Here is a 13,905-nt window from a genome sequence, read left to right on the forward strand (position 1 = left end):
AGTGAGGGGTGCACACTGACAAACAGCGGCTCCTCATTCAGGCAGACAAATCCCCTTTCTTAAGAGCTCTCCAGCCAGCAATGCTTTTAAGCTTTTGAGCTTTTCACAGTTATATTTGGTAACGTCACCACGTTCTGCAGCCCAGTGATGAAATGGCAGGAGATGAAGCTTAGTCCAGGTGCCCTAGCACGGAGAAGAAAGTGCAACGAAGCAGCAAAATAACTGGCATGATGTGGAAGAGGGTGATGGTGTGAGGGGAAAGAGTGACAGTTTGGGAGGTGTCACAGAGCTCGTCTAGGACAAGGAATGGAAACGGGTTCAGTGAGACCTCAGCATATGGTACATTGGGGCAGAGAACTTGCCATGAAATGCAAGTATCTTCATCAGAGGAGGGCTGGGAGGAGGCTTTTCCAGAGTGTTTCTTGCTTAAACTTGACAAAAGTGGGACTAAAATTCTTCTGCTTCCTCCTGCCTCTGCCCTCCCTTATTCAGGTGCCACCACAATGGCACCTGTAGCCATTTCTGACACACTGTCCATGCAGAACACCAGGATACAGAAGGGCCACAATACACCACTCCTCTAAAGCACACCACTGAACAGTCACAGCTTTGGAGTAACGCTGCAGAAGAAGCATTAGCAGCAGTAACTGATGGGGTATGGACAAGGGGAGGGGGGTAGTGTTAAATTCACATGGGTGCTCATCTTCCTTTGTGTCATAACTTAAAGCAGAACTGTGATTTTCCCTTTGCTTGATCCCTTTCAGTAGGAGCTCAACAAGGAACAGATCCAAGATTACTTTTAGACACTGTGCAGAAGAAAAAAACCACCTCAACCTCACTGGAGGAGGATAAAAATCACAAATTAGTTTGTTGAGCTGCAGTGCTGATAATAGCAAAATTTGGCTAAGAGGGAAGGGGTACTATGACAAACTGCCCTCATTATTAGAGGCTCCCCTGTGTCCTGGATTATTATTAAGCACTGACAATGTGCTCCACATGGTTCGAGTAACAAACAAAGGCTGTCCCACCCCTGAGAGCTCACAATCAAACAGAGACATAAAACTGGAGCCTACTGTGCAGAACCAGAGGAGAGAGACACTTGGATCTTTTTAATTATTTTGTTTTCTATCTACAGTAAACAAACTTTTCCTTGCAAAATGCACTTGCTTCCAGGCTACCACTGAATGGCAAGAACCACCGATTCTAAGTGTCCATATTTTGTAAAAAAAATGTTGACTGCGGGCACTTTGCTGAGTGTGGATGAAAGCACCCGGCGTTGCTGGTAGGTTAATGTGCTCTTTAGAAACATCAGACTCTTTTCTGCAACCTTCTCCAACCAGTCATCTCTTCAGATTTTCCCTCAGCTGTCCACCTCGACCCTCTGGTAGGATTTATCTTTAGACTCAGAAACCTTGAAACCCACTTCTCTTCCCCTGCAGAGTTTATATAGTCCAAATAGCTTCATTACTGTGACAGTATGAAAGCTCTTCCACAACACAAACAGCCAGTGACTTCTCCCTGCAGTTCCTGCCTGGAGAGCTCTTCAGCTTATTCCCTTTATTTCATACAAGTGAGGAGGGTGGAATTCCACTCGCTTGAATCTTTGGCCTATAAAATCTACAATACCTGCTAATGACTGTGGGGCTTTGTTCACATTAAAACTCCATTCAAAACACTGAGCACGAGCAGTCTGATGGGAGGCTGCAGGGCTTTGAAGGCTCTCCATCATACCCAACACTAGACATAAAAATGAATGCCAAGCTGTGCACTGAGCCTCTCTCTTCCACTTGGTGCGGAAGATATGAGACCATCAGGTTCTGGCAACTTCATCACCTTCATCTCTTAGTCAGCAAAGAGACATTGATGTAACTGACCCGAGAGGTCCCCTCCCCAAGGGCATGTGCAGAGGCTCCAGAAGAGCAGACCTTACCTGCCGGACTTCCAGGCGGTACTTCAGGATGGGATCCACAGCATCAGGCTCTTTCTGTGTCCACTGCAAGACGTAAGAGTAATTCTTGGACTGCTTCTGGCTCAAGGTGGGGTTGGGAGTGTCGTAGTAAAACTCTGGGCTGTATGCTTTTGCTGGAAGGCAGGGGAAAAAAAACCAAAAAGAGTGAGGAAAGTTAAGAGGGGAATAAAGGGGAACATAAATTACAAAGAGATGTGATGAGAGTGGAACAGCTCCACTTGCCCAGCTTACCCACTCGCCTTTGACATGATGGGCACTGACTTCTTTTAGCCAGTGTTGCACTGCTGTGCCATCACTGCCTGTGAATCACTACTGCTTTCACAGCTAAACTACTGGGAGGGTTAGCAGCCCTGCAACACCAGTGGGGCACGACCGACAACAGAAAAGGTGGGAACAGCTTTAGTTCTCCAGCTGGAACCAGCTCTAATCTTTTCTCTATTGCTTCGTATTTTAGATTGAGGTAACAGCTTTAAACTGGCATTTCTCCCGTTTCATCTGCTGCTTTACAGAGTCTCCTGCTAACAAACCCTGAGGAAAGATCATTTGGCCAGTAGGTCACGGGAAAAGTGTTATTTATCACACAGGGACCATGGCATTAAAAAGAAGACCTTGCTCCTTCCGCATCTCCCCTGCCTCGGCAACACAGTTCTCCAGCCTCTTTGTAACACAACGGTCAACCCAGCAGCAAAGAGGATGCTGACCTCAGCCCTAGTAAAAACAGCAGGACCTTCTGCAGGGGTGGAGTTAGCTTCTTCTAAACCCATGTCTCCCCTTTTAAAAAAAAAAAAAAAAAGTTCAAAGAAGGGATTTCCCATCATTTCCCCAGCTGCTGCTGGCCTGAACCACTGCCAAACAGGATTCAGAGGCTACTGCCATGCAGCTCTGAAGCTGGTGGAATAATGGAAGCGGCCCAGAAGCAACTCGAGGTCTTACCCACAACTGGTTTTGCCTTATTTGAGGTTACCTTCATTTCACCCTGTGCACTTCCATTTTTTGGCAGGTCCTGTCCTGCGCTAGGCAGGAGCTGGACCTGAACCAAAACTCTCCTTTTGGGGGGTTCTGGTCCAATCTGGATTTGCACAGACCAGAAAGATGTCTGGGCAGCTGGAAAGCAGAACAGGCATAAACACTATCTCCCCAGGCGGTCTGTTGCACCCTTCCATTTGAATCACAGGCCCTGCCATTCTGTGTGGGCATAATTAGGCTCGAAAGGATTCAATGCTTATTTTTTATGAACTCAGATGGATAATATTGATGTTTGTTTCCAAGTCCTTTTTTTCTTATTATTTTTATTGACTTGAATTTTTTGCACAAGCAAGAAGTTCAGAACCACCTCAGAGACTAATTGCTGCTTATTCAACTTGTATTGACTGTGGAAGTCAAGCTTGGTAATGGATTCCAAAATAAAATCAGAACTGATGATAATCATCATCTTGCATGATATTAATTCCTTATTAATTGACTCTAAGATGGAAACGGAAGCTAAAAAAAAAAAGCCTTGTAATAGAAATGCAGCACATCAAGATAGCTTTGGAACTTCCTTCTGGAAACTTTGACTGTTGTTGGAAAGTTTTGACTTTTGCTGGAAAGTTTTGACTTTTGCCTACATCTGATGGGCAGAGCTGAATGTCGTTCACTCCATCTTTCAGGGCTTTTCTGTGGTTGCGGCTAGTGGGAGTGCAGAAGTTAACCAATATGGGGGCTGCCCTGATAACATACTGAAAGGGAGTGGGCTGGATGCCTCACTGTCCTTCCAAAACGTCTCAAAAAACTAATCTCCCATCCACAGAAGGAACTAATCCCATCCTGGGCAGATTTATGTACTCCCTTTCCAGTACATCTGCACACCTCACAGTCACAAATGAGTCTCTGCCTCCCTGTCAGATAGGAAAGTTTATGGTCCTCCTCTCACAGAGAAGGACCAGAAACAAAAGGCGACATCGCCATGCCCCCTGCTCATGCAGGAAGGCTGTGGCTGGCGGGAATTAAAACTCCAGTGGTCCTGAGCCCAAGCACAACGCTCTAACAACTGGATTGTTTTCAGGTTGCTCGACAGGCTCAGAAGGTCTAATTGGTTTGTAACTGTCCAGGACACAGGCAGAGATGTCTGGTGCAAAAAAGCCACCATCAGACCTCAATGCCTTGGAAACACAGAAGGATGCAGGGAAATCAATGCTTGCTGCTTTCCCAATGGACACTCTCTCGGGAGGAACACTGCTTTTTGCAGAGGGGATCTTACCTCATGGGGTACAGCATTGCACATCAGGTGACAATATGCATTTGTTACTGCTTTCAGCAAGAAATTCAGACCCTGGGAGCAGGATTGGTAGGGACACGGTTTGCAGTGGTGGCTTGCTCAGACTGGGAGATCGTTTACCATCACTTAATAACATGAGAGCTGCAAGCGTGTGAAGAAAGGGTGGAGAGGGCCAAAGCTCTAAAGCAAAATCCACTGCCAGACAAACTCCAGGAAACCTCAAGGGCTGACATCAAGGTCCTCTATGGGGCCCAAGCAGTAGAAATGGTTTGGGCTTCCCCATTTCTGAGACCATCTCAAAGTTATGGCATACCTGAGCTTTTCCAAACCCTAGGAAAGATCTGCTTCAAAGTCAGGCCTCTGTGGATGTCATTTATTCTCATCTGTTCAGCCCTGACTTGAAAAGTATTATAAATTGGCCCTGGACTGAAAACCCAGTATTTTGGCTGAATTTATTGCTTACTAAGGCAACTTCATCAGACAGCTTATTTAGAAACTGGTGCCCAAGTCAAATCTGGGGTCATGGGAAAAGCAGATTTAATGATCAAGCTGGAGGGGTTAGGTCAGGCTTGTGGTTTTAGATGCTGTAACTCCACAACCCTTCTTTGCAGCTGCAGGTGCTGAAGAGGAGTCCTGTTATGGTACCTGCTGGATTCACAGAAAACTGTGAGCAGCAAATCCACTGAGTACCAGTACCCATCCCTGGCTTGTGCTTGTCCTAGCAGGCATCGTGAGATGCAGACAGACTGCAGGCACAGGGAAGGTACAGGAATACATAATACAGTTTTTTTGCTTTTTAAAGGGGAAATTAGATGGTTTGGAGCCTGCTGGGACCTTTCACTCCCCCTTTCACTCTCCCTAGACATGATATGGATTGTCTAAGCTTGAAAGCTGATGGCAGCCTTGAGTTCCAGTCCTGTATCTTTCAGGCAAGTGGTCAAACACAGCTAAAACATACCAGTGGCTGGCACTGATTGCCCCAGATGCATCCCAGGACTGCCTGAATGATGGAGGCAGATCTCCCTGTTGGCTTATGGGAAGTCATCCCTTTTGAACACAGCACTGTGCACAGAGAAGGCAGTAGAGGTTTCTTGCACTGACCCGAGTCTGCTGAGCACAAACTTCCCACCTCCACGACCATATCCAACAGCTTGCTCCAACGTGTGCTCTGTGACTTACCAGACACCTGGAAAAGGCAGGTGGAGACCCCCACATCGTTGGAAATGCTGCACTCGTAGTTACCGCTGGTCTCCCTGCTCACGCTGTCCACCTTCAGCTCCGAGTAGTCCTGCTGCTCTGCCAAAGGCTGCGCCAGAAGGGTCCCGTTGACGCGCCAGACAGAGGTGGCCACCTTCATGGGGCTGCCCTTCAGCATGGTGCAGCGCAGGGTGACGCTGCGCCCCATGCCCTGCCGCACGTCCTGGAAGGCCGGCTCCACCACCGGTGGGACTGGAAACCAAACAAAGCAACAGATGGGGATGCCATCAGGGAACAGCTGTCTCACTCGGCATGGTCACCCCAGAGGTGCCTCTGAGGAGACAGACACATATGATTTCCAAGTAGATAGTTGTTTTCTAGAAGGAACAAGGTTTCATCAAACCAAAAGCAGCAAGTCATTTGACATCCCCTTCTGGCTGGGTTGCAGCCACCTCCCACCTTCGACCCATTTATTGGACAAGGGTGGCCTTTAGCAAGTACTTATCCCACAGTGAGACACTCCTTGGAGGAGCTACCAAGCCCTGCTCTTACATGTGAGAAGCACAGCTCCAGCACCTTGGATTCAACCCTCAGATCCTAATCAGAATCATCATAGCCCTCACACCCACCATAAATTGCACTCCCTGAGCAGGCAGGTATGCTTCATGCTCTTCCAGGCAACATCTGACAGGGTTATCAGGGGCACCATGTTCAGATGGAGAAATATGCAGTGGCTGTCCCCACAGACCTGAAGGGGCATTAAAGGGCCTCTCCCAAACACATCAATACAACACATCAGGGACTGGCTACTGGGGACTCTCGGTCCTATTTTTATCTCTGTCAACAATTTTTCAGCATTAGGAGGCAAGTCATGTCTCTCCATGTCAATTTCTCTGCTGGTAGTGTGAGAATGGTAAGATGTGGACAACTCCTTAGCAAAGGGAGGCTCCTCAGTCTTGTTCTTTAGCACCTGTAAAGATTTATAGGAACCTCACGACTTGGGCATGGTGGTGGCAAACCAAGAAGAAAGTCCAGACTGGTACCACCTGGGTTACCCTTTATTTAATGCAATGGCAGACGACTTCAGTCTCCACAGGTATTTGATGGACATGTTTCACTTGAATTAAATTCTTAATTCAAACAGTACAGCATGGAAATAATCAGGAGCTCTCTCTGAAACAAGGAAGGCTTCCAGAACACAAAACAGCTGTTAGCCCAAATGTAAAAAGGGACAGAATAGATTTATAGTGGCTCCAGCACAACCACAACTCACCTGCTGCAGGTTTAAGCACTGGCTGTTCCACCGTGGTCTACACACTACCTATCTACAGAGCACCTACCTTCTCTAAATGTCTGCAGGGCTGCAAAACCTGCCACACACACAGCACCTGCAGCACTACAGACACAGTGACACAGCTCCACCAAGAACAGAGGATCACACAGTATCCTGCTGCCCTAAACACAGCCATGCCTGGAGGTCTCCAGCGCACTGGTCTCTCTCTTCCCAAAGCCTGACCCCAGCAAGATTCACCTATGGCTCCATTAACACTAGAGACATTTCCACCTTCATCACAGATGATGCTGGCATATGTACCACCACTGCATGCCCAGTGGCCCCTCTCCCAGGGACTCAGATGCATCTGTGTGTACGCAGCGTACAAGCATTCCTTCCCGCCGGCAGCCCTTGTTTGACAGCGGATGATTGTTTTTCTAGGTACCTGTTCTCAACTCTCAGCCTCTAGGCCCTTTGCTGCGCTTAAGTGGATTAAAAGCAGCCCTTGACTGAGCTCACGTTGCCGTGCTGAGTGGCATGGTCAGCTCATTACAGATGGCTTTGCTCAAAATGTGTCTCTGCGGGTGCTCCAAGTGCTGACTTGCCTTTGGCTCACACGTCTCCCACCTCACGGTGAGAATAATGTGAGAAGTTGTTTGATTAGACCTAGTGCCATGAATGTGTCATCTCCATCCCTAGCTGCTATCCCATTTCTTGGGCCACATCTGCTCCTTAATTGAAGCCGGTGGGGTCTCACTTTATAATCAAGGCCAGCTGGTAATGTAGGAGGAAAAAAAAGAAGAAAATGGGGAGAAAAAAAAAGAGAAAGGAAGGCTTAAAAGGAAATGGCACAGCAGCTCCAGATGTACCCAAAGCAATCCAGGAGAAGAGAGGTGCGGATCAAGCAGCATCCCTCACTGTACTGAGCAATGCCTATGTACAGAGCAAGGACAGAGGAAGAGAAAAAGCCTCAAGTTGGACAAAGTGTCCCCTGCAAGGTCACATGCTGTAAGGAAAGTGCCTTCCTGAGGGAACGTCTGGGGCTGGTAAAGGGTCACAAAGCAGCAGGGTTGGGACAATCCACATGCTTCCTTAGGTCACAGGAATGGCAAGGCAGCCAAGGATGCAGAAGATATTAAATCTTCTTCATCTGGGAAGAGGGATTTACTTGATTTGCATTGGGACAGGCTCTGGACCTACGTTACCACCTTGAGAAGAGAATGTCTCAAAGTGCCTATACAGTAAAAACTGATTGTTTTCCCCTCTTGTCCATGGTACTAGGAAACACCAAACAAGCATTAACTCTGCAGGTAGTCCTGGAGCTCCTGGGTCTTCTGGAGAGACGAAGCTGAAGCAGGTCATCCCATCACTGCAAAGCATGCAGTACTGCACCAAGGGGCTGCTAATCCTGAAGGCTGCCAGAGGATACGAAAGCCAAGAAAGGTCAACAGCAATTACAGAGCCAGACATCCGCTCCGGCCTCCAACATCTAGGGTGGGGAGGCCACTCTTCAAGTAGGTTATACACAAAAGAGAGACCCACCACCAAGATAGGGATTCAGTTTGCAACTCCTCACAGATAACACCACGGGCTTTTGTCATCCCTGACTTAAATGCAACAGAAAGCTTGTTTAAGTAAGCCAGTGCTCCAGCTCTTCAGAACTGGGAACTGAACAGCTCCAGTACACCTGAGATAGTGGCTGTCCAGAACAGAGACCTCCAACCTGGAGGAAATCATAGGAAATGATAATGATTTTCCAGATGTCTCTAAAACACAGAGGGAAGCAGCATCCTCTCTGGCTATAAGGGAGCAGTATATCTGGCTATTCTGGATCACTAAGCTGCCATGGCATTCTTTGGGGAACTTGGGTATCAGCCCCAGCTTTTAGCCCAGTTCCAAAAGCAGGTCCTTGGCTTTCTGTATCTGCCCTGAACTCCAGTGCAGGCAGCTGAAGTGTTCTTTAAGCAGCAGCCACACTGCAGGCAGCAGGTTGCTATGCTTCAAGGAGGTACAAAACTTGTCTGCATATACAAGACTTCAGGATCCCCTGGTAAGAAATACAGCAAACAAATATAGACAATTACTGTTTTCTCTGAGCACACAGCTTAACTCTAGAAGAGCTAGCTGGCAGGGGGAGTGATGAAAGGGGTGAAAGGAGGCAGCACGTTACCGTTTTAAGCAACATTGAAGGAGCGAGGCTCTTCCAGCAACCTTGTTAAGATGCTGCTGCTATGAAACACAGGGCAAGGCAGCCTACCTTCACAGCAGAATTGTTGTGCAATAGGAGAAAACATAATCACTCACCGACTCGTTAGGAGCAAATCAGATCAGCCAAACGCAGGCAACTTACTCCAGTGTGCCAGACTCTCTAAGCAAAGCTGGGCTGTAGGCAGCTCCCTTGCTGTGAGCCAGAGCAGATGCTCTACACTGAAAGGTTGCTAAGCTAGCACGGTGTTTACAATGATGAAGGGCAAAGAGTGAGGGAAGCATAACAGAGAAATGTCAACTGTCAAGGGGTGTTGCTTTGTGCCCCAATAGCCTCTTATTTTCTTGGTTTCATTTGAAATAACCAGAATGAAATGCTTAACCTGCTAGATGAGTGAGAAGTGCACTAGCTGTTGATCTGTGCCCAAGAGTGTAAGTATTTAAGTCTGGTTTTATTTTAGCTTTGAGGAAGGGAGGAGTGTTCTCCCTTACAAGAGCCAAAGTTCTTGCAGGAGAGACTGCTGTATCTTTTCACTGTTACTGTGCTGTCCTGCTTAGGCACAGCTCAAGGTGGCATAACCGTGCAGTGCTGTCTGATTACTGCAGGTTCCCATCAAATTCAGATGCCTTCAGAAGGCACAGATTCCTCTTACACCAGTGATGCAGTCTGAGCATCCCAGGACAGCAGAAGTCTGAGAATCCCAGGATGGAAGTGATGCACTATGGAAAATTTTTCCCCAAATACAGGGGGAAAAAAAAAGAAAAAGAAAAAAAGTTGGGTTTTTTTTCTGCTTTAAAAAATGGGGATGCTGTCATGAGGCTGCTCAATCTGATATGGATGAAAGGCAAAGAAAGGCTCATATCGATTGGAGTGGACTGATGCAGAAATCAGTGACAAGCTTAAACACAAACCAGCATCTGCAGAACAGGGAACACTGAGCGAACAGACCTCGCATTAAGAGCCCAGGCAAGAATTAAGAAGGTTAAAAAATCCTAGACACCTCAGTACAACCCTACTGTGCAAGACAGGCAAGGTCTGCTTTCCCACAGTAGTTTGAAGAATATCAATAGCCTATACTGGTGTATTCCCAAATGCTGTCCATTTTGAAAGGGCTGTCAGAGCTGAGGAACTCGCTCATAACCTGCTTTCTGACTCCCAGGCAGGCCTTTTCTACCCCCTGTAGCCACCCTGACCAGCGTTTGACAACAGCCATCGCTGTAGCTGGTCAGCTGCCCACATTGTACTGCTGGTCTATACAGCTGCCACGGGCTGCTGCACTCCCATTTTTCAACAAGGATTTACCTCCTGCAATGCATCCACTGCTGCAGAGACAACCACAGCGCAGCAGTGTCCAGGCAGAAAAAGGGGGGCACAGGCAGAAAGCCAGCCTGCCTGAGGTCACACAGACCAGTGGCATCAGACAGAAGCGGCACAGCGATCGTGTATCCTGACCCTCACTTTTGTCCTTAGCTCAGGCTTCCTTCCCTGTGAAAGAGACCCTCTACTCTGCCCTCCAGAGTCAGTCATTCTTTATATTTTATTTAAATCTAGAAAGCGCATCACATAACAGAAGTGAGGAAAATAGCAGGCTTTGCAAGATCAGAAAGCAAATTTCCTTTCAGCAGCTCTCATCTCACTCTGCTGAAGGACTCCCTCCAAGCTCAGCCATGAAATCACAGCACCAGAGGCACTCCTGCTTGTGTGTCCACCTTGACTCCTGGTAGCGTTCACCTTATTCCCTGTGTGAGAGCTAACTGACCACTCACTCACTGGATTGATAGTGCAAGGGACACACCAATAACCTGTTAGGAAAGACTGCATTTTGCGGTTAGTTACAGCTATTAGCTATGTTTTGTTATCCCAAGTAGCTAATGACACCAGGTGTAATTTCTCTCTCTGGAAAGCAAATCAGCATGGGTTGCTATTAAGGCCCTATGAGACCTATATGACCTCATCTAGCATTCATTTAAAATTTGGTAAACACCCTCTGCAGTCTTTCCTAATCTTCTCTAGACAACCAAAGTGATCCCAACAAAGGGCACCTTCTTTATCCAGCCACTGGTTCCACAGTCTAGGGTGATAAAGATGTTATAGGCGTCAAAGATACTGTACCCCTGCTTTCACAGCAGGTAGGTAACTCCATGGTTGCAGCTCCAGGAGAGACCAGAGGTCTCCACTTGAGCAAGCAGGAAGTTCTTTTATTGTCAAAAGGCTGGGAAATCACAGCCGAGCAATTCTGCTCCCTGCAACTGCACCCACACCCCAAGAAGGCACATTAGGCACCAGCATTTTCCATGCAGAGACAAATATCCAACTAATATTTAGAAGCCCAGTCTCATCTTCTTATTTCTAGAGATGACATAATTGAATAGTTAGAAGAGGGGAGATGGAGAAAGGCTTGCTTAACCTATTTCTGCTAAAAAGCCAGGATCTCATTTTTTACCCCTGTGGCCTTTGCACTTCAGCCTACCCACATATATAGAGAAAAAATGTGGGCTTTTTTTTTTGCAAAGTACTTGAAAGCCAAGTTACAAGTATTGTTATTTCAAACAAAACAAATTTGTCTGACTACATTCTCTGCTAGGCAATTGGGTGGAGAGACCAGAGAAGCGGGGCTCAGAGCAGAGGCAGCTTAGTTCTGCACTAGTTGACTGCTTTGAAAAGTAGAGCAAATGAGATGTATTCACTAGCAGCCTTTCTGCTTTCCCTCTTCTCTGAACTTTCCAAGCCAATTAGCTGAACTAGTCTTCACCTTGTTTTAATAAAGGGGGATTTACTAAAGGATTTCCTCTTCTGCATGACTGTGCTGTGCCGATTAATGCATGAGACCCCAGGCTCACTTTGCAGAGTGGTTTGAAGAAAGTCCATCCTGGGTGGGAATTTCCAGACCTTCTGCCTCACAGATATGCCTCCTCAAAGAGATCTGTCCCAGACATGCTGGAACTCCACTCAGACTCACTGCCCAATTAATTCACGCTAACAAGACACTACAAAGACAAGTATTCTCCTGCAGTGTAAAGCCACCTCATTCCCATGCCTCACTTACCTTCAAGTGCCTGGTTTCAAAACAGTACGCTCCCCTAATTGAAAAAGATAAGTGGGAAAAGATGGTGGATGTACAGAAGACACATACACATTTGTATGTGAAATGCATGCTGATCATCCTCCCCCCACCCACGTACCCACCCAATTAGCAAAGTTATGCACGAGAGAAATGAAGAGGGCGAGAGTGCGGGCATTGCAGAGCAGATACCTTCATTTACTGCCAGACCGATGGCATAACCCAATCTAGTTTGGTTTTTTCTTTTTGCCACAGACTAACAGGAAAATACTGTCTTTAACTCACAGTCAGGTTTGCCAGTTATAGCATGGTGAAGCAGGACGACAGCTAGGGTAGGTCTGGGATTCTCCTGCCCACCCGCATACCCACAGGAGGGGACACCTCCCTGTGTAGCAGCGTCTGACCACCAACTCTCTGCTCAGGTTCTGCCTCACATCTTCTAGAAGATAACGAGATGTCAGCTCATAACCATGCATCCATTATTACATGCTTCTGTTTAACAAATTGGGCTGGCAGTGACATGCTGCTCCCAATAGCATATAAATAGTTTAGATCCAAACATTCACTAACAGTCAGCCAATGATACTCTTTCCCCAAAAGCATCCCATATGCATTAGCTTTTGGCAGAGAACCAGTTATCTTACTGCTCAATAATTCATAGGTGTGCTACTCAGCTGGGTAGTTCTGGGAATAAAGCAACTCATTGCCAGTGCAAACTAAGGAAAAGAGAGGGGGAAAAAAAAGTAAAAAAATAAAAGTATCAGCCCACAAAAAAGAAACAAATGAGATTCTTCTTCCAAAACAGAGAACTCGCATCTTTCCTCTTACTTGAGAATTTATCACTAGTTTTTCTTACCATCTAACCTAATTCCCTTGCTGCAGCTTAAACCTACTGCAAGCCCGCCCCATAGGTGTTTTTATGTTCTGGTAATCAACTCTGTCCTATCCCCAGTAGTCCACAACCTCAACAAATACTAGGAGAGAATTTTTAGTCCTCTTGTCCTTGACAAGATGATGTTGACATTTTATATATGTATGTGTGTATGTATATATATATATCTCTTTACAATTCCCCTTTCTCTCCTTCCTCTGCTCTCCAGGTGGCAGAAGCTCAGCTTTAGATCCCACATAGATTTTGTTTTCTCTGGGCAGAAATACCGTCCTAGAGTTTTAAATGTCAGAAGATTCTCATGCAAAGAGTTTTGGGAAGGAGAAAATAGAAGAGAAACCTGAATCTACAGCTCTGCCTCTCCTCGCGTGCCTGGCAGCGACAAGCCTATAACGGGGAAGAGATCAACAGATACCATTTGCAACCTCACGAGCAGAGTGCGAGCTTCTTGGCCCATTACATCAGAATGCATTCCCTATGCTTCCATCCACAGCATAATGAGGGAAAATAGAGGGAAAACAGCCCATGTGTGATGTCCATCATCGTCATCATTTGACAGCAAATCCAGTGCCAGCTGGAAAAGGACTGTAAAGCCCAAATTTATCCCATCTAGCTTTAGGCTCTTCATTGAGCCACCCGGGTTAGGAATGCCACCTCTCTCCAAAGGCACTGAGTGAGAGGGCCATCTCCAGAGAATGGCTCAGGTGGTAGGAATCCATAGCTGGCAACATGTCCCTCCATCCTGTGCCTGAACAGGAGCCTATGGTGATCCAAGCCCTCACATCTTTGCTGTGTGGGATGAACGCAGACCAAAGTAAATGCTTACGCAACACCTGCACAGAAGGGGCCAGCGTCACCCTTCTGTATAAACCTCTCTATGAGCTCTCAGGTGCTTTATTTAATGACTTGATCAGTAAGCTGAGTCATAACAAGCATTTGAAATTTGGGCAGCATGTCCTGCTCTTGGATAGGAGATACATCTTGTGTTCGAGCTGCTGCGTGGCACAATGGAGCTACCCTAGGAAGGAAAGCAGATACCAGCCTGCAAATACA

At 46.8% G+C, this 13,905-nt stretch overlaps 1 protein-coding gene across 1 annotated transcript in view; it reads right to left on the reverse strand.

Annotated features, from left to right (window-relative positions):
* The window catches only part of MDGA1 (MAM domain containing glycosylphosphatidylinositol anchor 1), a gene marked incomplete at both ends in the record, with an annotated part of 139,119 nt that overhangs the window by 44,845 nt on the left and 80,369 nt on the right, over window positions 1-13,905 (reverse strand). Inside the window, 2 exons of the mRNA XM_084261932.1 lie at window positions 1,931-2,082; window positions 5,406-5,675. Of these exons, the coding sequence (XP_084118058.1) occupies window positions 1,931-2,082; window positions 5,406-5,675 (422 nt within the window). The remainder of the gene's footprint in view (window positions 1-1,930; window positions 2,083-5,405; window positions 5,676-13,905) is intronic.

Source organism: Gallinula chloropus, assembly GCF_964237585.1.
Source record: "Gallinula chloropus genome assembly, chromosome: 3".
NCBI classification, from domain to species: domain Eukaryota; kingdom Metazoa; phylum Chordata; class Aves; order Gruiformes; family Rallidae; genus Gallinula; species Gallinula chloropus.